This window comes from Ostrea edulis, chromosome 9 (genome assembly GCF_947568905.1).
Source record: "Ostrea edulis chromosome 9, xbOstEdul1.1, whole genome shotgun sequence".
Classification (NCBI taxonomy): Eukaryota; Metazoa; Mollusca; class Bivalvia; order Ostreida; family Ostreidae; genus Ostrea; species Ostrea edulis.
Window position 1 is genome coordinate 32,019,585 of NC_079172.1, and position 27,089 is coordinate 32,046,673.

General features: G+C 36.0%; 1 protein-coding gene across 4 annotated transcripts; it reads left to right on the top strand.

The window, feature by feature from the left end:
* Window positions 1–1,561: 1,561 nt before the first annotated feature.
* LOC125659278 (protein FAM124A-like) lies at window positions 1,562–20,098 on the top strand. 4 transcript variants are annotated; one of them, XM_048890891.2, is made up of 3 exons: window positions 1,562–2,210; window positions 16,382–16,431; window positions 18,171–20,098. In XM_048890891.2, the coding sequence occupies exons 1-3, from the start codon at window positions 2,128–2,130 to the stop codon at window positions 19,160–19,162; spliced, it is 1,125 nt and encodes a 374-aa protein (XP_048746848.1). In that variant the 5' UTR covers window positions 1,562–2,127; the 3' UTR covers window positions 19,163–20,098. The 4 variants fall into 4 exon arrangements, with proteins under 4 accessions (XP_048746848.1, XP_048746849.1, XP_048746850.1 ...); XM_048890892.2 differs by lacking the exon at window positions 1,562–2,210 and adding an exon at window positions 2,234–16,278; XM_048890893.2 differs by lacking the exons at window positions 1,562–2,210; window positions 16,382–16,431 and adding an exon at window positions 16,705–18,083.
* Window positions 20,099–27,089: the final 6,991 nt, after the last annotated feature.

The window sequence follows — 27,089 nt, forward strand, 5'->3', positions numbered from 1 at the left end:
TTCAAAAGTTATGGCCAAGGGTAAAGTTGATTGGTTTTTTTTTTCAAAAGTAGGCCAAACTCCAAGGCTACTGCGATGAGGTCAAAAATTTTGGAAACAAAAAATGGTCTTGCTACAATGAATACACATGTGAAATATGAAAGCCTTATCATCATCATCCAAGTTATGGACAAGGTTAATGTTTTTTGCGGATAAACAGATAAACAGACGGACATATCAAAGCCTATATGCCCCCAAATCTCCGATTACGGGGGCATAAAAAACACAAACACAACTCTGCATGATGAACGGAGATGTTTTAGTTTCACAGTTACAAAAAAACTTTCGTATACGCAGTTTGCAACACCTGTTTTGGAATGACAATCTGAAATGCAAACTTTTCATGTAATCTACAAATTCATTTCTAAAACTGTCATCTGGAAAACTGTTGTTACGGTTTGATAGCTACGTGACAGAGATGTGTTCGAATGATATTGAATAATTACTCGAATGCCCGGATAATAAAGTCAGATTTAAGAATAAGAGAAAATCGCAATCAAAGATAAAGGGAAAAATTCGAAAGCCCTGATCTCTGATAAAAATCTGAATCCATATGGTTTAGGGATGTGTTTGTTTTTAAAAAAAAAAAAATTATCTGCTAGTTTTCGAAATCTGAAATCGATATTCCACTCCAGAATGCGAAATTTCTAGAGTATCTGACATCGACTATTTAGTCCAGGATTACGAGTGCCTCAGCAGTGACTTTATTACAGTTAAAGTAAATATTACAAGAGAAAGGTAGATCTATTACATTTTTATCTAACGTTAAACGTTTGTTGTTGTCCTTCACCAAGATGTCAATCAACCATTTTGAAAACTCTTCCTAAAAATACAGTATGAAAACAGACTCACCATGATAAACTAATACTGCTTTATACTGATTTCTGTGTACCAGGATAAACTAATACTTATTTCTCTGTACCAAGATAAACTAATACTGATTTCTCTGTACCAGGATAAACTAATACTTATTTCTCTGTACCAGGATAAACTAATACTGATTTATACTTATTTATCTGTATTAGGACAAATTGATACTGATTTTTCCATACCAGGGCAAACTTCTGTACTAGGACAAACCATATATATATATATATATATATATATATATATATATATATATATATATATATATATGATTAAAAAAAAATGAACAAAACAAGTAAACATTAAGAATCTATTTACGATTTACGCACTATTTGATAAACTTTACAGAAGAACTCGGGGATCGGGAAAATCTCAAAACTAGACAGTAAGATGCGCTTTCAGTGAGATGGTGGGGAATGGGGTAATTCTGATATTTCACTTTGGACTGGCAGTCGTATGAAAGAACGTATATATGGTTTAGAGTAAACCTCTGTACAGGTGTATTTTCTATTTGGATTCCGGTGACCTTTGTTCTACCAATTTCCTTATACAGCAATTTTTTTTTGTTCTTCGAGACGATCTTCTCTTGCACTCCATTGCACTCCAAAAGAACCACGACGTCTCGCATAGATCTTACACAGAGCGGGTTTATAACGAGATTGGCTATACACAAAAGCAACCGTTATTTAAATTCTAAACATTCATAGTTTCAACTTTTTTTTCACCATTTTTTATAAGTTCGTTGAAATTGAATAAGCAAACTGTCGTTGCTCTTTTACTGCATTCATCCGTGACGTCATCGATCAATGAGAAATAGGGGAAACAGGCGACGCTCGTACCTGCGCTGTTTGATTTCACATATATATAGCGATCTGGAGTATTTTAAACAGGTAGCAACTCTTGTCGATATTTATATATACAACGACGATAAAGGCCCTGTCATTATAACGCGATCGAGCGACTCGCGAACAGCGATAATGTGTTCAACTGAAGCATCATGACTCGCCGGCTGATTGTTTAATTATGGCTAATTGGACATTTATGGAAATTAACGTGTATTCTTAAAGGAAAGTGGTCTGCACGTATTACAACAATTTCAAACCATTAAAAAACTATTCAACAAGACACGGAAGACTGTGAGAATTGATGTGTTGGATTTTAATGAATTGGGGGATCCTTTTTGGAAGTGGAAGCTAGAAGGATGGGGTAAAAGCAACAGAAATGGAGGCTTATGTTAAGAGAACGTACGCCCAAAAGAATCGTCCTGGAGGGGGAACCAACAAATACCCGTTCTGGGACTACAGGTAACAGATCTAACCACCCGACTCGATCTCTCTCCCCTCTCTCTCAGTCTCTCTCTCTCTCTGTTTTTCTCTCTCTCCTCTGCCTCTCTGTGTCTTTTTCTCTCCCCTCTCTGTCTTTTTTCTCTCTGTCGCTCTCCATTGAACACGTTTATCAATACGGGTGACTCCACCGCGTGATCTGGATATGATGGTGTATATCGTTGATACCTACATGTGAAATGACACCCGTGTGTGTTGGAAGTCGTCTGGTTTGTAAAATTATGTTGTGTCTGACAATTTCTGGAGGTTTCCCTTCATGTTTGTCTAAGTAAAATACGTGTGTGTACATATCTCTTGTATGCAGAAAGTACTGAAGAAGGAAAAAATCGAACCCTTTACACGGTAAAAGACATCTTATTTTATGGCCTACTTTGAACCAAGAGGGAATATTTACATAAAATATTAAAGCCTGAGTGTCTTCTAGAAGTACAGTAACGCTTATCAATATATTTATTTTGTGTTCAATAAATACCAGTATATACTCCTACAGAACTCGATTTCTAACCAATTCAAAGTCATTTACAGAATAAACATTCAAAGCTGAATATGTTTCACAAATAGATAATATATCTGTATATATAAATGTATATATAGTTACAATCATATCACGGTAACCCCAACATGCACCAAAATCTCAAATGGATTAAATGTGGAAGTTTCGAAGGGAAAATTAAATACCCTGCAAATAATAAAGTGGCATTTTATTTCCTATTGCCATTCAACTAGATTTTAATGCTAATGTAATTAGAAATTTATTCCGATATTTTTTGCACACACATAAATGTGCACATTAAGTAGATCTAATCTTCGTAAGACCGTATCGAATGACGATATATACAAGATTAATGTCTTAATCGGAAATATACATGTATTGACGGTAGAAAATGGCTAGAAGGGGGCTCCTTGTGCGTGAAACTGCATACTTTGCAATTGATTCTTGGTAAAAAGCCTGATCAACGATGTCCTTAATGTTACGTCTCTATAGAAGTTTTAACCGAAAAGGAATTTCACCTTAAAACCCGTTTTTGACAATATCGATTATATATAATGAATACGACATGTTTGTATCGATTCTGTGGGTGTTTTTCATTAACATTCTAATTTCATCACAGCCACATGTAACATAATTTCTTTTTATTTACCGTGCATATGAAAGGGTTACCCTAAAGCTATTAGCTTACTACGCGCGATGGTGCTTTTATTTAACGTTTTGATATTGGATGTAAAAATCAGGATACTTGTCTTTCATGTAAGAGTGTATCACCGTTGAAAAATATCTCTTTGGGGAACAAAAATTACCGTTGAGTGCTATTTTCAGATTGAATGTACTTGTTCCAAATCCAGTTACCCTAAAGGTAGAAGGCGAGAGACATGAAATCTGTACCACAGTCCAACTTTTACGATTGATTTCCTACTTTCCTGTGTGCTTTAGTTGTTAATTTTATCTCTATCTCCCCGCCCACCCCGCGAAACTATGTCGCCATCCCGTTCAGACCCGAGTTTTACTGTCCCTTGGTATCAATACAACGTCCCTCCTCCGCCATCGGGGGTAACATTGTTTAGAGAGGCAGTATATCGAGAATTGCGACAAAGATGCAAGAAAGTCTTTCAGTCATGTGAAATAGACATTGTAAATATGGGTTTTTATTTCCTATAGAAATCAGCATGAGGTTAAGAGGTGAGAATTCTGGTAAACAAATTGTTAAGGAGCTTTGAAGATATAAGTACCCAGGACAAATTGTCTGCCCAGGAATTATTTTGTACAATGTAAATGCATGCTGAGCTTCTTTTTCATTCTGTCAACCTTTGATGTTTTCTAAGTTATCAATCCATTTTACGATATCCTCTCTCCCGTGTGTTACACCCATCGCGTGTGCGGAGCCATCAGGTAAACATCGCACGTGCACTGGAGCCGGCAGGTAAACACGACACGTGTAGATAGGCACGTCAGTATCCATTTAAGGCATCTCCCCTCTGCTAATTGCTTTTCGGTTCCTGAAAATTGCTTTTCATTGTAGAAATATGTATTCGACATTCTATACATGATTAATAAAAATCGGTCTGCGCGCGTGCAATAAGAGGCATATGTTGAAACTGCTAATTAGCAATGAGCATGTGTCCGTCCTACATTATTAATTAACAGACATAAAAGGTAGGAATGCGAGGAACATGGGTGACGCGAATAGAAAGTCTATAAGTAAATGTACTGAAAACAATGCCTTCTATGCACGGTATAGCTCTCTTTAACATCTGTCTATTCATATACATGTCATTCTTAGGCACTTTGATTCATGATTATTTGTATTTGCTAATGACACAGCATGAAAATCAGAACATAAGTTAATTACAAACTCAAACTTTGAATTTGATTTAATTTCCCCATTATTCAATCTGTTGAAAATGGATCCGCCAAGAGGATTTCATGATCCACCTACATAAATATTTGCTCTTTCTGACGATGTAAAATAATTGATTCAAAACAATGTTGTCAAGAGTTTTTTGTTGTCTTTTTGAGATGCTTTCTAAAGATAATTTAATCTGAAGGGTCGTTAGTCAAACAGAGACTTCCGTTGGCTCAGAGATTGTTGAAACGAGGTCAGGCAATACCAGGTACAGGCTACGGCATTTGTAAGGTCCTGTAATCAACTTTGATTATTTTAGGACCTTTTAAGGTGACAAGGCAAAGTGTTGGCCATTTCCGATCACCTTCCGCCTTTTGTTTTTAACAATGGGTGTAACTGCCAAGTACACAATGTGTACATATTTGTGTTTCACTTTGAAACTCCCTGCATAAAGAACTGAAAATGCTGTTCTTCTTGTCAAAAGAGCTAACAATTAGTTATAAAAACTGGAAAAGGACATCCAGGGTGGTTTTGACTTGTTTTAGGGGGGGTGGGGTGAATTTTTTATTAATTTTGTAAGTACACCTTCAATTAGATTTTTATTCCATCGATTCCTAATGTCTTGAAATAGACTTTGTGATTTATGGCCTGTGCATTTGATATGGTGAAAGATTGTGAATGAATTAATTTTGGCTAATTAATATACATTAAATGCGTCGTTGGACTGTGTAACAGGGAATACTAATTGCAGTCATGTATGACTTTGCACCGGTAGTCTCCATTAATGTCTCGCCACAAAGTTACACGTGCAGTCATGAAATGCCAATTTCGCAAACTATGCAAAAGGTGCTATACCGCGGTTTGCAAATCAACAGTCCTTCAGTTCTTGGTCATTTGCTTTGAAATTTGGCACAATATCACTTCTTAACACTCCCATCTCTCTATCTCGTTGTATGTGTGCAATATTTATTTTCAAACAGTGAATTGTTAAAACAATCAAAGTGACACCCACCCATCCTTCCCCCGAAAAAATAAGAGCCGTCTGTGATAAAAGTGAATTTAATTTGTAGGTCAAGTATTGTTTTTGCACCTGCTTGTTTTTTTGAGATACCTTCATTAACAAGGTTGCCAAACGTTCATTTCCAAATACCTTGTTTGACAAATTTTCCCACTTCCCTCATCAAAATTCCTCTAACTGGGACTGTCAACATGAAATGTAAAATCCATCCGCTAACCTGCCAGAGATGCTGCCATTGAAATTCGATTGATTTCAATTAAATACGCGAGTTACAGGTTTGTTATTTGTTCGGAGTTCATTGTTCCTGGGAGACGTAAACTGCTACTTTAAGTTGACACTCGCAACTTTTTCATTTGTATTAAATTCACAACACTTCGCGATAAGAGAATTTCTGATTCTTTCGCTACATATGAAGTGTATATATACACCTGAGAGATTAAGGAAAGTATGCTGGGGTGCTAGCACGTTCCTCATATGTGACGGACAAAATAAGGGGGGGGGGGGGGGGTCCACCAAAGTCCTCAAGAAGTTTTAAACATTTCATACGGAACATAATACAGTCAGTCGGGGCTTTGGTCATTACAACCATTTCTCAGAGAGAGAGAGAGAGAGAGAGAGAGAGAGAGAGAGAGAGAAAACTGGTGTACAATACATTTCATTGATTTTTAAAGATATGATTATGTTTACAGTATTTTGATATTTCACATTTGGATAAAAAAAAAACTAGCCCAGAAGACAAGGTATTTAACTTTTGTCTTAAATTTCACACTGAATGAAAAATAACACCGTAAAAGCCTTTTTTCAAATTAATGTTTTGTCCTCTCGAATCCCGAAGAAAACACAAAAATTTGACAGGTTACAACAGGCCTAGTGTAGAACAAAGTGTTGCAGGGACTTTTTATTTCATAACCGTTTACTAATGGTTTCATTTAAAACTTGTGTGCTTTACTAAAAAAAATTTTTATTGAAAAATCAAATGAAAGTTGAGATTTACATAAATCAGATGTATCGCAAATTTGATCTTTCGTAACATTTCCATATTGTTTATTTTATTCTTTTATGCTTTAAAATGAAGACAGAATCCTCCCACCACGTCAATAATGGGTTGTTTTTATATGTATAGTGTGCACCTGTATCGATTATTTACAATTATTTGCCGATGTATATTTCGGAAGAAGGCGTGGTTGACATGTTTAGGTAATTGGAACAGCTTTTGTGCAGGTGTCACAATGTAATTATACCAGACTTTTCTTCTCATCGATATATTTCCTTCACTGCCTTCCTACTGCAATAGTCGAACTTCATGTAACCTTCTCTGATTGTCACAACCCTTCTTTAAGATAGAAAAATTGGATACATAGAAATTCTCTCGCGGACCTCATACAAAGCGAAGCAATACCCATTGACAATTAGCCATTTGGGGAAGGGTGGTGATTTGACCCTTCTTGCTGTGTGTGTCAGTACGAAGAATAGAGAAACGTGTCAGAAGATGAGAGGGTCGAGAATATCGTTGGTTGGGGTGACGCGAGGGGTAATCTTTGTTGATAAGTTGTTTTAAGTACCATTCGAGAATTTCTCACCCATGTAGACACTTTACTAGCTGCAGATGATGGGCCACAAATTTCGACCCATGCATAGCGCTCACGGTTGTACATGTAGCAGTGAATGTTCTTTACTTTACTCACAGTCTGCCATGATATAAGTTCGTTTTAAAGATCATATCCGATAGAGCCGTGACTTTCACTTCTAATGTCGAGTGTTTGGTGAAGGAACAATCACTACTTATGTTCAAGGTGTGACGTGACGCTGAGATCGAACCCGAGACCTCACTGTTGTGACGTGACGTTGCGATAGAACCCGAGACCTCACTGTTATGATGTAACGCTGAGATCGAACTCGAGACCTTACTGTTGTGACGTGACGCTGAGATCGAACCCGAGACCTCACTGTTGTGACGTGACGTTGCGATAGAACCCGAGACCTCACTGTTATGATGTAACGCTGAGATCGAACTCGAGACCTTACTGTTGTGACGTGACGCTGAGATCTAACCGTGACCTCACTGTTGTGACGTGACGCTGAGATCGAACCCGAGACCTCCCTGTTGTGACGTGACGCTGAGATCAAACCCGAGATCTCACTGTTGCGAAGCCAGCGTCCTAACCACAAGGCAATAGCGACTGGTCACGAGGCGCAATGTGGGGCTAGATTATCGATATCATCACGAGAGGCAAGATTATCAATATCATCACAAGGGCAATGTGGGGCTAGATTATCAATATCATCACAAGGAGCAATGTGGGGCTAGTTTATCAATATCATCACAAGGGCAATGTGGGGCTAGATTATCAATATTGTCACAAGGAGCAATGTGGGGCTAGTTTATCAATATTGTCACGAGGAGCAATGTGGGGCTAGATTATCAATATCATCACGAGGGGCAATGTGGGGCTAGACTGTCGATAAATGTATCACAAGGAATACATTTGGCTACTACAACCAAATCGAACATTAATTCCTTTTCTGCGTATTAGATTTTGTTATTTATTTCGTTTTGACCTTACCAATGTAGTTCATACCAAGTGGTAATTTGTAGACAGACAGCAAATAACTTGAAAGTGAAAGGTCTGATTCTGTAAAGACAAAGGCCTTCATTCTTGATCTACTCGTTCTGGAAACTTAATCTTAAACGAATCTGGATTGCTGAAGAAATGTCTCCTGATCAAGTCCATGTTTCACAACATTTATTCAAATCGGAGTAACCTTGTATACTTAACCGATAAACTTTTTGTTATCTGCTATCAAAGGTTTTTGATTTTGCCGATATCAAATGTAGACTATTTGACTCTTTAATGTGTGGTCCTGGGAGAAAGAAATATATTTCTGTATGGTAGTATGAAAGGGGATGATTTAGTTCATAAAAAACATTAAAAATCGATTATAACAGTTAACATCAACTGATTGTATCGTTAAAGGCTAGATTTTAAAAGATATTCCAAAAATAAGGATAAAAAAGGAAATTGCAATTATGCAAACATACAATTGTTCTCTAAGTTCAAATAAGGAATAGGTTTATTTTCAAGTTCCACCAATTTATAATAAATGGTTTGTATGGTATGAGAGAGGCGGGTTTGAGAAAGATAAAAAAAATATTCTATTTGTCCGCAGAGTCAAAAGAAAGACCAAAAATCAAAATCAAATGACGAGCAATTAAACCTCAAACCGGACCCAAATCTCTGAAATGGAATTTGAGAAATTCATTGAAAAGAGCAAAAGTAGTTTTTAGTACGCTGAGAGGAAGTGGGTCTAGTACGATTAGGGGTCTGGTCAATGTTTGTATATGCGTCATTATCTATTGCAAATAAACAAGGTACCGTAATAACACTGATATTATAATCAAAGGGATAGGAAAAGTACGCAGCTACTAACACCACCATTGTCAAGACAGAACAAATTATTATTGGATGTTCCACATACACACAAGATTCTTTAATGTGGATAAGTTTGAGCGTCTTTAATATAGTCTACGTGAACGGGAACTCTTTTGTCGTGGTCGTGCTTAAAAATATCGGCACCTGACGGGGTCCTTAATTTCACCGTGGACAGTGAAATCTAATTAAGCATACTTATGTAGGGGTAGATTTCTAATTAGTGGTAGATTTTCACCACGGGTAGCAAGGCAAATCCTCTAAGTGTACCAAAGACACTTGTTTATGAACAAATCGGATTGAAAACTTAAGTACTTATCATATGTAAAAAATAATAACACACAAGTGAGGACATGTATATTTAGTACACCGTATATAAGGATTGTGCTATTACAACATGTCTCTCCCCCGAAAACAACAACCCCAGTATCTGGTATCAAGATAACGATGAAAATGATAGGAAGTTTTGAAATTATGCAGATAAGCATTAGGCGTTACGCGTGGTTACAAGTCAATCATCATTTTAATACCTCGTAAAAGGAAGACACATACAGTGTTGAATCCAGCACTGGCTGACAAGCGAAATGATTTCAGCTTCTCCATCGTCAACATCCATTATTTATGTAGCAATATTCCATTATCACTTGGTGTTTATGTTTCTCAACTGATTCGATACACAAGAGCTTGTCCTGCGTATGGTCAGCTTTTACGGTCTCGATTAAAGTCAGCATTTCGCAAATTTTATGGTCATTATAACGATCTAATCTACTAATACAACCTGCCAGTGGGTAAAATGCTGTTTGACGTGTTATAACAATTTAAGCCTTTCTTTGCTCTCTGATTTTGACTACGGATTACTCCGTTTACGTAATCAAGATATGGGGCTCACGGTGGGTGTGACCGGTCAACAGGAAATGCTTACTCCTCCTTGGCATCTGTTCCCACCCTTGGTATTTCCAGGGGTCCGTGTTTGCCCTACTCTTTACAGGATATATGAGATTGATCACTGTTCGTTATTTTCACTTTTTCATGGACCAAAACATGTCCAACCGTAATAAATTATCCATGTTACCTATGTCTCTGTCTCAGTAGCAATGATAAGAATCAATAAATGCCTTCTTTCTGTAAATGTCATGCGCTATATTTAGACATATTGAAATCATGCCTGCCCCCCTCGGAAGTGTGGCCGAATGACACATTGTTGACAAGCAGAGTAGTTATTTATGTTGCCCGTGTCTGGTCGTAATATTCTATGTAGTGTCCTCAGATGTATCTGCTAGTCATAAATGGAAAGCTGTAAGAGAGACAAAAGACTTCATGAGATAGAGAGGGAGAGAACAAATACATCACGGACAATCTGTTCACCTTAGCGATTAAATCGTAGATGGAAATTTTCATTGTCAAGGTACGGTCAGCTCAGATAATTTATGGCATAGTGAATTAGGCGAGTGTGCTTCATATCTTGCATGTTAATGAAAAATTAATTGATATTTCGATTTGATAAAGCGTTAGAGAGCTCCCTTCCTGTGAGAAGGTAATAAAAGGGTCAGGTGGTATTGACAACGATAATTCTCATGTGTTGTTTGGAACATCGTAAATATCAGGTATTAATCTTACCGCTTGTACACTATTCATTTCCTCCCTGGTCTTTGATGAATGGTATTTGCTAATTCATTAGTGATCAGATACAAATGTATGGATCTATGGCAGGGATTAATGCACCTGCCGACCCATTGTGAGACAAATTCGATAAGGTACCGCGCCGCACGACCATCACGCGAGATGCCGCCAAAACGAAATTGAAAACAGCGCCATCTGCAGGAAGTATAGATGATACTAAGACATTTTATTAAGCTATTTATGTATGGCATTACATACAGATACTTTGATTGTTTCAAAGATTTTCACAAAGTGATGTGATGACGTATGTTTTGATATTTTCTTTCAATGACTTTTGATAGTATTAATGCTTTTCGAGTGCTCTTGTCCGCTACAGTATAAAAAACATTATAAAAGAAATGTGTTATCAAATAGTAACGATTCTTTTAACGATTTCGTATAGAAAACAATGGTGTCATAGAATGTCACTCTAGATATTTGATGAAGGCGTCAACTCCACATCTTTCAATAACGCTGCCAGGATTTCCTCGTTCGCAATTGTAAACACAAAATGTTCTGTATAATTGTCTCAAAACTAATACCAAAGAGCGAACCGGAGAGACTGCACCATTGAACGTTCTTGAGAGAGTTTTTCCCCCAATAAATGGATCTTCACGTGCCCTGAGAGTACTTCATTTTCAATCAAAAACATGCATACTTTGACGTAAATTTTGAAACGGGTTTCTCGATTGCTTTCCTTTGTAATCATAAGTGTTCTTGAAAATGTTGAATAAGAAGCCATGACTATTAATATATTGTATGATCTCGGCTTATTTTTCTCACATGGTATGAAGTATTTATCAGCCGTTCTGAGACATGTGAATGTTTTACGGAAATTTCAGCAACACCTCATAAGTAGGTATACACTATAGTCGAACTTTCTCCTATTTTTTCTCTCCTTTTTTTTTTTTTTTTTTCAAATGTTGATTTCAATTTTACACGCCCAAAGATTAATAAAGAAGAGTGTTACAAATTGACTTTATTTCATTACAAGTAATGTGACTTGCCTATTGTTCTCGACAGTCTTTATGCTTTCAAAAGTTCTGTCAAATATTAACACAAAATGTACACACTACAAGTTCTGTAAATCGTTACCTATGAGCAAGTTTACTTTGTGCCAAGATTTTCCCAATACGTTTTTGTTGTGAAAGTACAATGCATTGACTTTTAAGTTTGAATTCAAATTTAAACCAAGTTTGAATACAAACCCTTGTAATAATAATGACCGTACAAAGAGGCATCTAATTTGTTTTTAGGAATAACATTTTCTTTTAGAATTTTATGATTTATTCAAATGCAGGTGTCCAACTTTCAAAAGGGAGTTGAATTCTTTTCCCCCCCTGAATTACCCAGCATAGCATTGTTACAATTGCGAAAACCTGGTAGCGGTCGTTACTGAAACGGCAATATCAACAAATATTTTTTATCGACTTCATTTGATTTTTTTTTTTTTATAAACATTATATTTAAAGCGTTCCTTACTAGCCTTTGGAATCTTGAGTTCAAAAAAATACCATAGAGTAGGGATTCGATCTGCGTTAGAAATATTTCTTGGAACAGGTGAATTAAAAGTTTGCAAAGCTCTTAGTAAATCGAATGTATCATTAGCATTAACTACAGCTCGTAAATGCTCCATTCAGGAAATTATCATACTAGTAAACAGTTCTGTAGCTGGTTATGCAGGTTCTGTATTTTTTCAATTTTATGTAAATTTTGCTAACGAGAGCATGTTTTCAGCATTTCACCTATAATTTAGTATAGAAAAAATATACTTGTGGTCAACTATGTCTCAGAACTGCAATGTATTGAGTAAACTATAATGAGACTCCGCAGGGGAAACCGTCAAAATAATGTAAAACATATGCACTGGCCACTAGAATGTGTAGATATTGAAAATCTTCAGTGTCTATTATGTTAATTAGTGAAACTAAAACCCACTGACGCTTCCTTGTCTGAATAGGGAAAAGGTGAATTATTCGTTAACGTTTGTCATAACTCAAATACACCTGGAGATGGCTGATCGGTGAGAGAGAGAGAGAGAGAGAGAGAGAGAGAGAGAGAGAGAAATGAATATTATGCAATGTATATATATATAAAAGAGCATACTCTCTAGCATTGACCAGTATAATCCATCGTGAAAACACTTAGGCCTTAAATATAACGAATTTTAAACATTGCCGTCATATCTAATCTTGAGGTGGAGCCAATAAATTCTAATAAGAGGATCTTGCCTTCCCAATAAGTGAGTTACTATGATGACATTGCAGACATTTTAAATTTAAAAAATATAGTCATTGGAGGTTTTTTGTTTTTTTTTTACCATTAATTTCATTTACAGAAAACCCTTTCTATGCATAGCAGCTTTCTTTTTAAAGTGAAAATGTTATGATAAAGACATACAATGTGACATTACTGCAGCTAATATAGCGCGTGTGTCCAGCGAACATTTCTGTGTAATCTGTCAAATACTTTGTTTGAGATGTCTATAGATAATTTGTAATAAATGTTTAAAGATGCGCGAAAGCAAAAACACTGCATACGTAAAATGCTAAGCATAACAAAGAACACGCTCGCTGGTCTCTTGACCTGCAAAAAATGTTCACATATGGGGTTAGAAAATAGTGACCTTCATTTCTGACGGGCTGAAACATGACGGAATAGGTGTTTAACGTCATCGTCATCTATTAATATACAATCAACAAGCGTGTCATGTAGAAATATGTGGTCTTCAGCAAAAATTACATGATTAAGAATCGCTGCTCCATAGAAGATGTGTATCAACTATACCCAGGGATTAAAATCTGAAGGGAAAATGATGCGCATCTTGTTAAGCTCCATTTGTGTCTTGACCGCGCCAAACTGCTCCTTCACTAAACGCTCGGCATTTAGAAGTGTGAGTCACGGGTCTTTGGGATGAGACCTTCAAATCCGAGGTCCCATGTCGCGACAGGTGTTAGCACGATAAAGAACCCTCACTGCTACGGCTGTAAGTGCTAAGCATGGGTCTAAATTTGTGGCACTTCACCTACAGCTGGTGACCTTTCAATATGAGCCACAAATTCTCCATTGGGACGGAAAATTACAAACAAAAGCAGCTTCTTGCTTTCTATGTATCAATGATGTGTCGACTATTGGATTAAAGTGCCACCAGTTCTTCAGATTACGAAAAATAGATGGAACATTGTACTTTATGTAGAAATCGTCAAAATGCAGTTGGTCGGGCTAAAAAAATTGTAAAGAAAATGTCAAAATAGGTGTGTAGGCTGGGTCATATATTATACTTCTAACAGAAGCGCATTTATCGTGTTTCGGTTTTATTAATGTGTCTTGTGAAGTCCGCTTTTGTTCATGAGGAACCATCTGTGGTTTGTTTTTAATCCGATTGACGCTGCTTGCAGGAAGCTTGAAGAACGGATGCACACATTCGGTGCATGTCAATGATTTTCTTAATCCTTTATCGTAGTATACGACATACTATTTATAATATTTCATTCTGCTTCATCTGACTGTTGAATCTTCTGATATTGTATATGCATGAATGATTGTGTATTTATTTATCATGCTTATCCTGTAGGGATCGTTGCGGATTTCTAGAGCGGATGTTCGACGTCTGCCGTAAAACACGGATTGCTGTCTGTTTACGGGGACACAGCGTCTCGTTTGTTCAGAAATACGATATTCCGATAAATCTTCGTATCATTTTTTAATGAATTTAAACGAAACATTACATCCATTGAGAATGGTTTGTGTATATTTAACTGATAGGAAATAAAATTGTGAAGGGTTTTTTTTTTTAAATCACAAACAGCGCAGCTTTAATTGATAAGCAGTCAATAAGTCTGATTGTGCAGTTAATGTGATAAGATTACGCGCAATGGGACAATCCAGTTTTGTCATTTTCAAAGTGCATTCGTTTGTCCCCGTGAGGCCGTTTGGGCCTGGTTTACGTATGATAGTAGCACGAGTCTAGACCATGTTATAATCGATGGCATCAACTCGTACCGACTCGCACAAAAAAAAACAACCCTATGTTTATTTGTAAACAATCATTGAACTAATCAAAGCCCATTGTCTTCATTTTAAACGCTTAAGCAGCTTTTGTGAAAACCCATAACAATGATCTATTTTCTCATCCCTACACCAATACTTTTTAAAATAGATCAACGCATTGATTGCTAACAAATTCAACTCGAAGTGAAGTCAAAATGGGGAGAAAAGTGTGGATTTATGTTCTGTTTTGTGAGAGTGTCGTTTGAAGCTTTCTGTATAATTTAGAATGTTGATGAATTGTAAATTGTGCAGATTTTACTTCATTGAAATCTAAACAGTGTACATATGATTAGAGTAATTGATTGCACCCCCAATGGTCGTAGTCATAGTAATCCAAGTCTAAATTGTATACGATATATATATATATATATATATATATATATATATATATATATATATATATATATATCGACTTTAACATTAAGCAGGTTAGATTTGGTTATTAATCTAATCGCAATAATTCAGACCTTTCCTAATCCTCTCACAAATCGCCAAGAGCGTCGATCTTGACTGGAGATCGGCGCAAATATCGCGCGAAAACGCTCTTATCGAAGACCAATTTGATATATGTCGAACAATTAACACATTCATGTAAGCAGAAGAAACACTCTAGAGATACCACAGTCCTGTACTTTGTATCTAAGATACGTGAAACATCACTGAGAAGTATTACGTCAGCTGAATGGAACTCGAAATGAGAAAAAAATATTGAAATATAAACAGGAATTCAATAGGATTCAATGTCTTCGTTTTCAAGTATGATTGACCGACATTAGAATATGTAATTGTGATGACATGTGTGAAATCTACTATCTAATTATACTGGATCATCCTTAGAAAAATGTGTATTTAGTTTATTTACCAAACATGTACAAAGAAAACATTCAGCATATTACCACAATACAAAATGATCCCTTTTTCAAGCAGCTTATAAACTGAGATTTTATAATCGTCTTTCCCTTTTGTGTTAAGGAGTTTTTATGTATAACTTTCAATACATGTCTGCATTAAGAATATCTACTACTTCAACTGTGGATTAATACCCCTCGAAGATTTTCATTTTATTTTCATTGAATTTTCTTGCCCACTCGAAGTTTTCAGAATTATTCAGTAACACTTCATTTACGACAAACGCGCGCCAAACCAATTATGACGTTCTCTTCAATAACGAAATTTTATTCAGGTTTTAAAAAAAATGCATCTTTTTATCTAATGTTTTGATCATTAAAAGTTATGCTGTCAATAGGAAAAAATGTCGAATGTCAATGAAGCAATAGCCCTACACATAAAGATGGTCGCGTTTCTGGCAGCAATAAATTTCCAGAACGGCTTTCCGAGACTAAATAAGATAAAACAACACGGTGAGGCAAAATTTGAACAGTGGCACAATAACGAAGTTAAATCGTTCTGCACTGAATCTTCCCCTCAAGACTGTTTATATTTGATTACGATATTGTATTGAAAGAACAAAGTTTATCGTGTTCTACGCAGGCAAAGAGGACATATCGTGTTTACACAGCTCAACACATTTCGTATTGTCTTCTGGATTAATAATATTTAACACATGTGTGAAGTGCTTCTTTAAAACTCCTTTATAACTTAGGTTCGGAAGTAAATTGAATTCTTCTTTTACAGATCAAGAAGAGGAAGCCTCTCAACATCCGCTTCCAATTCTTCCAACGATGGTGAGTTCTTAATACGTCACTTCCTCTTTAGACTTTTCAAATGATGAAGTATTTTAATTGAATATCTACATTGTCAGTTTTTTGGGTCATGTAAATTTTGTGTACATATCGGAAGCAAAGTACAATCTATTTTCATTAAGTTTGGCAATACAAAATTTTGGGAAGGATGTTGTTTTCCAAAATACTAATAACAGTAAACATGCAATCTGACTAAAGTACAGACCTATATTATTATATATATATAGGTCTGTACTTTAGTCAGATTGGTAAACATGCAGATAGATTTGATCAGTGAGAATTTGAGAAGAATGATAATTTATTAATTCGTGCTTGTATGAGTTATCTTGCCTTTAAGAGGGACACCGTACCTTAATCACCCCGCCTTTCATATCGTGTACTAACGGAATGTTGATAATCATGTCGCTATTAAAAGGAAATTCCAATTTTACTGTTCAGTGATGGACCATTGAAGATTCGGCAATTATCTATAGGCAATTAGGCAACTCCTGTTCTTTGTGAAGAAGGGGCACTTTTTATCCAGTAAAATCATTCTTTTAAAATTATACAGACCGTTATTCTTGCTCACCGATGACATATTCGAAATATGCAGAAAATGCCTGATTCAGTAGAATATGCATAAATATTTTACAGCAATGTAATTATTAATGCCATAATTGATAGAAGATTTGGCAATTATCTTTAGGCAATTAAACAATTCTTGTTTCAACCAAAAAAGGAGTGAATTTAAATGTTGAAAACAATAACGCATCGCCCGTAAAATGACATTCAAGAGGAAAACGGCTTCTTTATTATTAAAGCATGCCGTAAAATCCCATCATAATATAATACTGTGACAAAGCGTATTCAAATATTTTATCAATTCTCTTTCCTGTTCTTTTTGTTTGAAAAGTATTGATGTGTGTGTAACCCAAATGATCTCTTCATTGCAACGTTTCACACCAATGAACTTTCATAAAAAGCGGCTTTGAATGCCGGTCTATGGATATTTGATACACTGAATGGAGATTGAGACAACCCAACATGACTCTGTCTTTTGTATTTCAAGAGCATTTCTAAAATTAATTGGCATTAGTATTTACGTTTAGAAAATAATAGTGCTTTTTTTCAAATCGAATAACTTAAGATCATATTCCTCTTTTATAAAAAAAAAAAAAAAAAAAAAAAATCTCAATGTTTAAAAGATTTTTTTACTTGGTTCTATTGATTATTCTGACAATTATTTGAATTGTCTGCTACAATGGGAAATGTTTTCTTAAAGAAAAGAAGCAATGTGCAAGATCTATAATCAGCACGCAGACGTATAGTTACACCCATCTGCCAATCTTAGGTTTTAAGTACCTTGTGCATGGTTTGAATATTGAGTATGTTTTTTCCCCCGCGTTCTGTGTTGTGCTCAGTGGTGGTTATTTCACACAAGCCTGTGTAGCCCTCACAATTCAAACGGAATCTCGAATCATTGTAACTCCCTACTCAGGGCAAACAAAGTCTCGGTGGCAACCGATTCCTGCTGAGGAATTAGACGTAGCCGGGACATGTGTTTTAGGACTTCGTATTTATCTTTGGCTGGCGTCTTGTTTGTAAAACTTGTATATCGTATTTCTGGTGTTTTCAACCATTCGGACACAGTGTAGGTATGTTAGATGGCAGTGTTTTGATTATATATTATATACACGACATACGTTTTATTCAATGTTTACTTTTTTTGTTTTTCTGTACAGGAAGTAGCATATCCTCTATTGGATCAATGAGATCGGAAGGGGAAAACATCAGTTTATCAGGGAATTCCGACATCGATTCCATCATGCTTAGCGACCCCTACCGGCTAACAGTGCATTTTTTCGCGGATTCGCACGAGGTGTATCCCATGATGGATATGTATCAACCTATTATTGACTGGGTGGACCCTGATCTGCACATTTTCAAGGTCTCGGAGAGGATCAACGTTTGTGAGCAAAGACCACATGATTTGTCTTACTCGAATTCTAGTCTCCCCAGTACAGCCGTCATGATATTCCTACACGAAGAGGGAATGGTGGGGTGTGAAAGAATTCAAACAGCCAAAATTCATTTTGAAAAGTCTCCGTGGAAATTTCATCACTCGGAACAAGTGTCCAGGGGACGTGTCAATCCATATCCCTACAACAGCCAGGACTTCTTTTATACCTCAGAAGACCTTCCGTTGTGGGCTGTTCGACAGGTGCATTATGGGAAAGAGCACATTCGAATAGTGATATTTGCTAGTGAGGAAAACTGGGACGACATGGTCCATTTCTACAAACTCATTATAGGAACGGATCCAGATTTATTACGAGGCGATTTCTGCTTATTTACGGTGCATACTCATACACATTACGACATTCAGTTTGCCTTGAAACGACTCCAAAGCGAGATGAAACCTCGACCTCTGGAGTGCGTTAAGGTACAATTTCGTGTGACGGACGTCGGTCATATTGTGCCCCTCTTTCCAAATGTATGTAAACCCCTTTCAGACACTCGCTGGGAAACTAGAGACCATGACGGAAACACGATTGTTTTAGAAGTCACGGGCTGCGTCTTGCCATCATCTAACAAATCAGTGGAAAACAATGTCACTCGTAAAAGATCGGACAGATCAGACACTTCCGACAGGTCTCGTGGTTCCAGTCGGTCGTCGGAAACTACATCGAGTCATTCCGGAAAAACGATTGAGATGTCTGGATTTTATGTATGAAAGTTGATTTGTTTAGTTGTGTACCTCATTCAATGTCTGTGATAATATGTATATGGTATAATTATGAATGGTATTTCCGGTCAGGTGACTAATAGGTGTATTGATAGCGTGTTCGAAGAGAAATTATGCTTTCCTTTTTTTAAAGTAGTGTGTGTATCTTAATGAGGACCCACAAGACAGAAGTGCAATACAAATCATTATCTGCCAATTAAACTGATTTTGGACAATAAGGAGGAAATACTTATTCCTTTTCTTTTGAATTCCTCGTATTGATCACACATTTTTTATGGTAAAACGAGAGCTTCGCCATCGAAAGACTTTTAAATATTTTTGAGCATACGTTTCAAGTATGTTTGAAAGAATGAATTATCCATTAATTCAAATCGTCAAAAATAGAAATGCCATTCTCAATTTACTTTAAACTGCCAAAATTAAATGTTATTCAATATACCAGTAATACATTGTCAACAGATTACAAGTAAATGTTAATTGTGTGTCCAAATTTCCTCAATTTAAGTGACTAGGGATGATTCATGGCTGTATATTATTTATTACTGTATGATGATCGTAACACGGTCATGTACTCCCTAGAAAGGCCTTTATAGCACGATCCTCTTTGTATGCAAAATTACTCTTAATTCACACATGGAAATAATTAGTTCATTTAATCTTCCTTTACTACTCATGATAAAATCACACAATTCACAATAATTATATTATCCGACACAAAATTATATTGTTACTCCAGTTCGTAAAATGTGTATTATTTTCCTAATGAGGACCTGAATATAATGGTGCATTTTTTGTTCGTATGATCGCAAGAGGCGTATAAATTTTTTTTCGACTTGCAGTAACATGTGGCGGTTCTGGTATGTATTGATTTATGTAACAATGTTATATTTACCAGTGTTTTGGTAATAAATTTAATTCCAGATATGTTTGACTTTATTCAGTTTGATGACCTGCTCACGTTTTACCGTAGCATTGGCGGATCAAGCGTGGCGTGTAGAACGATCACAATAGATGACGAAACATAATGATTCAATGCTTAATTGTTATCCAATTTTGTCAGACTCGCAGAAATGAAACCTTTGATAAACATAATGGTTTCTGTATGTGTTCAATGTTATAGGGCAAGATCACTGGAATGAAAATATTTTAAGATTTTAAAAGATCGGGGAAGGGGGGGGGGTGTGTCACAGTGAGATGACGCCCTTATGTGCTGAAGATCGGGTCTTTTATCCGCTCCCGGATGAAATCAAGTTTGTTTAGCGCTTGAATCATATGGGGGGGGGGGGGGGGGGGGGTCAAAGACAAACTGCTGCATCTTGATTAAGAATGTGATGCAAAGGTCCCCTTTGCATGATTTATTGGAAGGCTAATACAGGTTGCTATGCCTTTATAATCTATTTTATTGGATCATCATGAATCATTTCATAGATTTAAAAAGGACACCCTTTTAGTCATCAAACTGTTTCCTATCTTTAATCTTTCATGTGCAAAAATGTTATCTCTTCGGCGATCTAAAACGATCACACATTTCACCCTCTTGTTCCTTACTTCTAATGTGGCTGTTAATGCATTTTCATCTTTAGAGAGAAAAGTTTTGATGAAATCCTTTGGTGATGAGATAAAATGATGACTTTTAACTTTATCTTAATCTGGAGGTCGTCTGCGACAGCTGTCATCTCTGCGTGCGTCGCTTTTCAAAGCGCATTTAACAAATGTGCGGAAATATTCAATCTAAATTCAAATTATATTAGAAGATATCAAACAAAAATTCGAAGAATTAAAAGAAATTATCTCGACAGTCTACGAAATAGGTCACCTAACAATTCTCTTCCTATCGTCCCGTCTATACCAAGAAGGATTACCCGCGCAAGTGCCTATAACGGCAAAAAGAAGATCAAAAGTACAGAAATGAATAAAATTCCTTATACTGGTGGTATAATACTAGTACTATATCCCCATCTTTTCATATACGTGTACTCTGCATTTTGAATTTATTTGGTAGAATCCACATGGTAACTCAGCCATTCCAATAGTATCCAGGTGAATTATTATGTAGGTGGATAGGCAACAAATGTAAAGTGTAGGTAGAAATGATCCAAGTATCGGCAGTTGAGTTGAAATATCTGTTTTAAATTAGCTTGAGGTATTCACATTTACCTGCGTGAAAATAATTCATATCCAACTCGTTAGTTTTTCACTATGGTGCAGACTATGCAGAAAAATGAGGATGCTATTCCCGATCACTTATAATGCCTATATTATCCCCTCCCACGCGCCTTATGTCACCCCCTCACGCGCCATATGTCATCCGCTCCTCCGCGCCATATGCTCTTAGAATTATGAATTTTCCCAAATACTTCAGTGGAAGATCCAGCAATTTTAGATGCAGTCTTTTAAAAAGTAAAGGGAGAAGAAAGGGGGAAACTCAGATCATATATGTCATAATATTACGTTAAACAGCATAAACTAGAATTCGATCAACATATGTATTTAGAAAAAGCAACAATACCTTCCCACCATCCCTAAAAAACCATTTGATTAGAAGGGTAGCGTGTTGACCGGAATGTTGTCAGTTTCTTGGTATTCATAAAAGATCATCACTTCTAATGTTAAATCTGGTCTGGATTTCTCGAAAAAATCTTAAGCCCAAACTCAGACTTAAGTCTGAGATTCTGCTCAAATTTCTGAGAAAAATCTCAAATCTGAGAAAACTCAAATATTTGGATTTCTCAAAAAAAATCTAACATCAATTTATAACCCAGCTAAGATGAAATCTTGAGATACCTACATAGTAGTCTCAAATCTTATCTTGCATCTCAAAACATACGACATAGGCAACGCGTAGTGTCACAATCGTTTGAGAGACAGAGAAAATCCGTTTGAAATTATGACAGAGACAGATGTCTTCCAGCGATTTCGTTTTAGACCGCAGACACTAATGTGGATGACGGGACTGTTGAGTCAAGATTTGGAGAGGGAGACCCGCCGTAGTTCAGCGCTTCCCTCCTTGTTGTAGGTTCTTGTAACGCTTAGGTTTCTGGCGACCGGTGGATTAGCGACACATTTTCTTCAGTTTCCCCTCCACCAGTGCCAGACGTTCTCTCTCCGTCCAATTCGGTTTACGGGCTTTGGGAAGCTCCATTTTAACGTTATACACTACAGAAGACAAACAGACGATTTGTTTACGAAATATACAGCTGTGCGGAAGTTACGTTTTTCGACATTTGATCTTCATCTTAACTGAATGACCTTGACTCTATCTCAATAGCAATGGTACATGGGAGGTTCTATTTCCCATCACACAGATACAGTCTGGGACAAATAAGAGGCCCATGGGTCACACAGCTCACATGGGTCACCCTTAGCCCTGCTGATCTTCGCAAAAAAATCTAAGACACTTTGACCCTATATAATGACCCCCCCCCCCCTAACTTAGCCCCATAGGGTTGTGACTGAAATGAACTTAAATCTACACAACATGGGGATGCTTCAATATGACTAACATGACCATACTGATTTTGGAGAAATGATTTTTTTTTTTTTTTAAAAATATCCCCTATATTCATATGTTATGTAAAATTCGATCTCTGATTTTAGCCCCTTCGTCTCCCCCAGGGTCCATGTGAAAATAAACATCTAAATTCAGGTTGTTTGCATATTGATATGATTTAGTGTGACCCTGCTACTCTTAAATATACTATTTTTCAAATTTATTATAAATCCTCATGTAAAACCTTGATCTCATATCTAAGCCAACACTAGTCCAATATGAATCTGCCCTACATTGGAATGCTTGCATATTGGCATAATCTAATCAGGGGTTCTTGATAAGAAATTTTCCAAAGATTATATACATATTCCAAAGTAAAAGTTTGATCGCCTATTGATGATCCATGCTACCCCCCCCCCCCCCCCCCCGACTATGATTTGAAGATTACCTAATGAAGCTTGCATATTATTGATGATAGCATAATCATGGCCCTGCTGAATTTTTTTAAAATGTCAACACAATATAAGCAACAGAAATCAATCATTACATAAAATAGATACATAATCATGTCTTCCAACTATATAGATTTTATTTTTAAAAGTTTGATACATGTAATGGAAATAATGACTTTTTTGCACTTGATATACGAGTCATGATATCAAATTTGAGAGTTTAAAAATACATATTAGGAGTAATGTCAATTTTTAAAATTTCACATAATTTTCAAGGCCTTGTCTTAAAATTTAAAATGGAACTAAAAAAGTAGGGGTTGGAGACCAAATCTTTAAATCATTAACGAAAATATTGAATTTTTATACAAAATTTCGAGTAAATTAATTTCAAGAATCGGTGTTCTATTTCGAAAAATATATCAACCAAATTAATAAATTACAGCACTTGATCTAGTTCCAAGTCTCAAATACTTGTATCATAAATTACAAAACTGAAATACACGTATAGAAGTATAAAAATAGAAGGTATATTAGATGAACCAGAAACTGTAATATCACGCAGATTTAGAACTTTTTGATTAATCAATCCTTCGGCCACAAAATATAGTCCCTGCAAAACCCTTTCAAAATTTGAAATGAGATTTTTTTTAACTGGATAGGGTTCAGTGATAGATATGTAATATGTTTGCACAAATGGGATCAGTATTGAAGCAGTAAATACTTAGTTGTAGCATCCTGCGTAGTTGTGCTCCAAAGCTGAGGAGCTAACTTCCTGGACCCAGTTACAAGAAGGTTAGTTAACATTAACTGACTGTTAACTTGTAATTAACTTGAACATTTATATAGCGTTAACTTGAAGTTAACTGTCAGTTAAACTTAACTATTCTTCGTGCGACTGTCCCCTGGACATTAACTAGATGTTTTGCACACTCTAACGTCATGCTAGGTCAAAAGGTCATAGGGGAAAAAAATCTTACACCCGGGTCCTTTGTCAATGTGAAACAGCGAACGACGACGGCTGCTCACCAACATTTTACTCGTGAGACATAGTTTGTTTAAGCATGTAAGATGATAAAAATATAACATTCGTAAAAAAAAATACACTTTAAAGTTACCACTAAGAGTTGCAGATTAGAATGTTTCATTCACATTTGTTTAATTTCAGCTGGTGAAGTATAGGTTGTTTATGTCTGCTCGCTACTTTCACTTGCGATGTTTTCTATCGAATTACAGTCATTAGCTCTCTAAAATTAACCCAGTGAAGTAGTACATTGCATAGAGAAGTGATAACAGTTCAATAATTTTATTGACAATGTGTCTTTTTTCTTTTAATTTGATTTATCGGCATACCCCCCTTCTTCTTCTCTCTCTCTTCTGTGACTGTGGTATGCAGTATTGAGTAGTAATTAAGTTTGAACCTATGAATTAAAGTCGCCCCTCACACAATTAAGGATTTTGAAGTTTGGATTGAAGTAAGTTTTACGAGTTGTTTGGTTGTTTTTTTTTAAAGTGTCTATCAGCATCATTGTCGTGCCAATCATTTTCAATATTCGCACGACGGTCGCGCTTATATTATATTAGAGCTCCTACCCGCACGATATTCTTTTCCCAATTATAAATTTCTTCTACTTGCCCATGAGACAGAGTGAGATATATATTTCATTTGTATGATTTTAAATCTTATAAGCTTCTGACAATTTAAAAAAAAAACGAGATGTCTACACAATTATTTAATTTATCTCTAACTTTGACAAATGACCAGTTCAAAGTTCACTTTTAGGTATAACATATGTAGGCCTATATATATGAAAGCTAGAAACTTTATTGCAAATAATAAGGATACTAATTATAAACCAGACAATTTAGGTTCACCACCCAATACCCAACTGTTAGTCAATCCATTTTCAGCAGTCTGATTTAAACAACCGACTTCTCTTTGCGAGTGTAAGGAGAAAGGGGTGTGTAAGACAAGTGTAAGGAAAAGGAGGGGGGATTTAACGATTCTAAGAAAGGAGGGTTTGTATTAGACGAATGTAAAGAGATGGAGGTATATTTGACGAGTGTAAGGAGAGAAGGGGGTTGGAAAAGCCCTGAATTATTCCTGACTTTCACTAACTATATAGACTACAAGTGATTTTCAAAATTTGTCGTCGTGCGTATAATCTCGCCCCCCCCCCCTTTTTTTTTTGGTAAAATTTCCTTTTAAAAAATATTATCTCTATAGATCGTAGTAGTTGTCAATATTTATATCTTGTACCCCCCCCCCCTCCCTCCCCTTGATAAGGGACGCTATGATGTGCCTGGATAATACTGCCGTGATTTGTTGTAATGCATTATAATCTATTTTCTTTGTAAAATCACCATTAATAATGAATACTCCCTGTCCCTAAAAACATAACAATACAATGGGTCCAGTAGTCGGTAGAGGGGTAGACTCTATTATCGAAATTTTACATTTTTGTACAATTCAGAATTAAGATTTTTAGTGTAAAAATGATTGTTTATTATGAAATGGAATCTTCAAACATGGGTATGAAAAGCAACTTTAGTGCCAATAAATAGTTTCTCATAGAAATTCTAGAAAGGAACTTTTCCATAAAAGATATGCTAAAGTAAACCTTTGGTCCTCTTTATCTATTATGTAAACAAATTATATCATAATATAAGAGATAAATCATTAAAAACTTTGGGGGGAAAAGCATACATCGTTGATTTGTCAAAAGGCTGCTTCCATTACGTCGTTTTTTCCCCTATGACCTTTGACACGCATATATAATTAGGTAATTAAATATGGCGGCACCGAGTGTGCAAAACATCTAGATACTCCCCATTTTACCAGGAGTAACAAGTGTTCCAATATGGCGGCGTGTTAGGAAGAAACGTAGTGTGAATATTAGTTTTGTCTATATTTCGTACCAGAAATGTAACGCATCAATAAAAACACGATACGAAACATAATTCTGACACTTAAAATTGAACTGGATACCAAAAGGAAACTTTAACTCACATTTGCGAATGCACAGACTGTCGAAATGCTGAATTTACCAGATAATAAAACTATATAATGATTTTTATTTTTTTTTCGTAATTGACGTTTACTAATTTTACAAAATGCAACTCTAAATGAGTATATGACAATTAGAAGATATAACACATGTATTTTAATGCAACAATGATTTAGATTTTGTTGCCCATCAGAGTTCGCATCTCTCCATGTTGTAAACAAACACCACACAACACGATATGTTTATTTTCATATATGGAGTTCATCAACTGAGCATGCGTAAATTCAACTCTAGTGTCACAAGAGTTCACCCTAAGTGACACTCGGATCACCTCGGTCGATTCTATCTAACTACATGTAGCTGTAGGGTACCGTAATCTGCCGAAGTTTGCTGAATGATTACGTGAATTCATGAACTCCGGGGCCATAAAATTTCGACGAGCTTACTTTTGATTTAAAAAAGAGTTTAGGTGCTGGGAGTGTGACTTTATGGTTCATTTTACAAGTAGTGAAAGTGTGTCATTCATGAGTATCTAAAAATATCTTTCTTGACTCGTGGATATCAAACAATATAATTGAGTTGTACATAGTAATAATGAGAAAAGAAGCTTCTCCATAAAATGAAAACTCCATGACCCTGGGTTAGGGTTCTGATGCCTTTGAGCACCTTTGAGCGTACATAGTGTATGAAAAGGGTGCTATATAAATATGGTATTATTATTATCATTTCTGGTGCTGGGGTAGAGTTCTATGACCCATAGAAGAAAAACACATTATTTTTTTCAGAATACTCTTGATTCCGGGACTTTGATACAGCAATAAGTGATGACATTGTTAATATTTGTACTTATTACAGCCAATATGTATATATGATATACCCATGCATCCAACGCATCCATTTTTTGTTTGTATCAAGTGTCCTAAATATAGTAACTTCGAACCCAAGCCTAGTTTGGTTGTAATAAGTAC

Coding starts and splice junctions, on each gene's coding strand:
- LOC125659278 (XM_048890891.2), top strand. CDS start 2,128: ATGGAGGCTTATGTTAAGAGAACGTACGCCCAAAAGAATCGTCCTGGA. Junction 2,211..16,381: donor TACCCGTTCTGGGACTACAG/GTAACAGATCTA, acceptor CTTCTTTTACAG/ATCAAGAAGAGGAAGCCTCT. Junction 16,432..18,170: donor TTCCAATTCTTCCAACGATG/GTGAGTTCTTAA, acceptor TTTTCTGTACAG/GAAGTAGCATATCCTCTATT.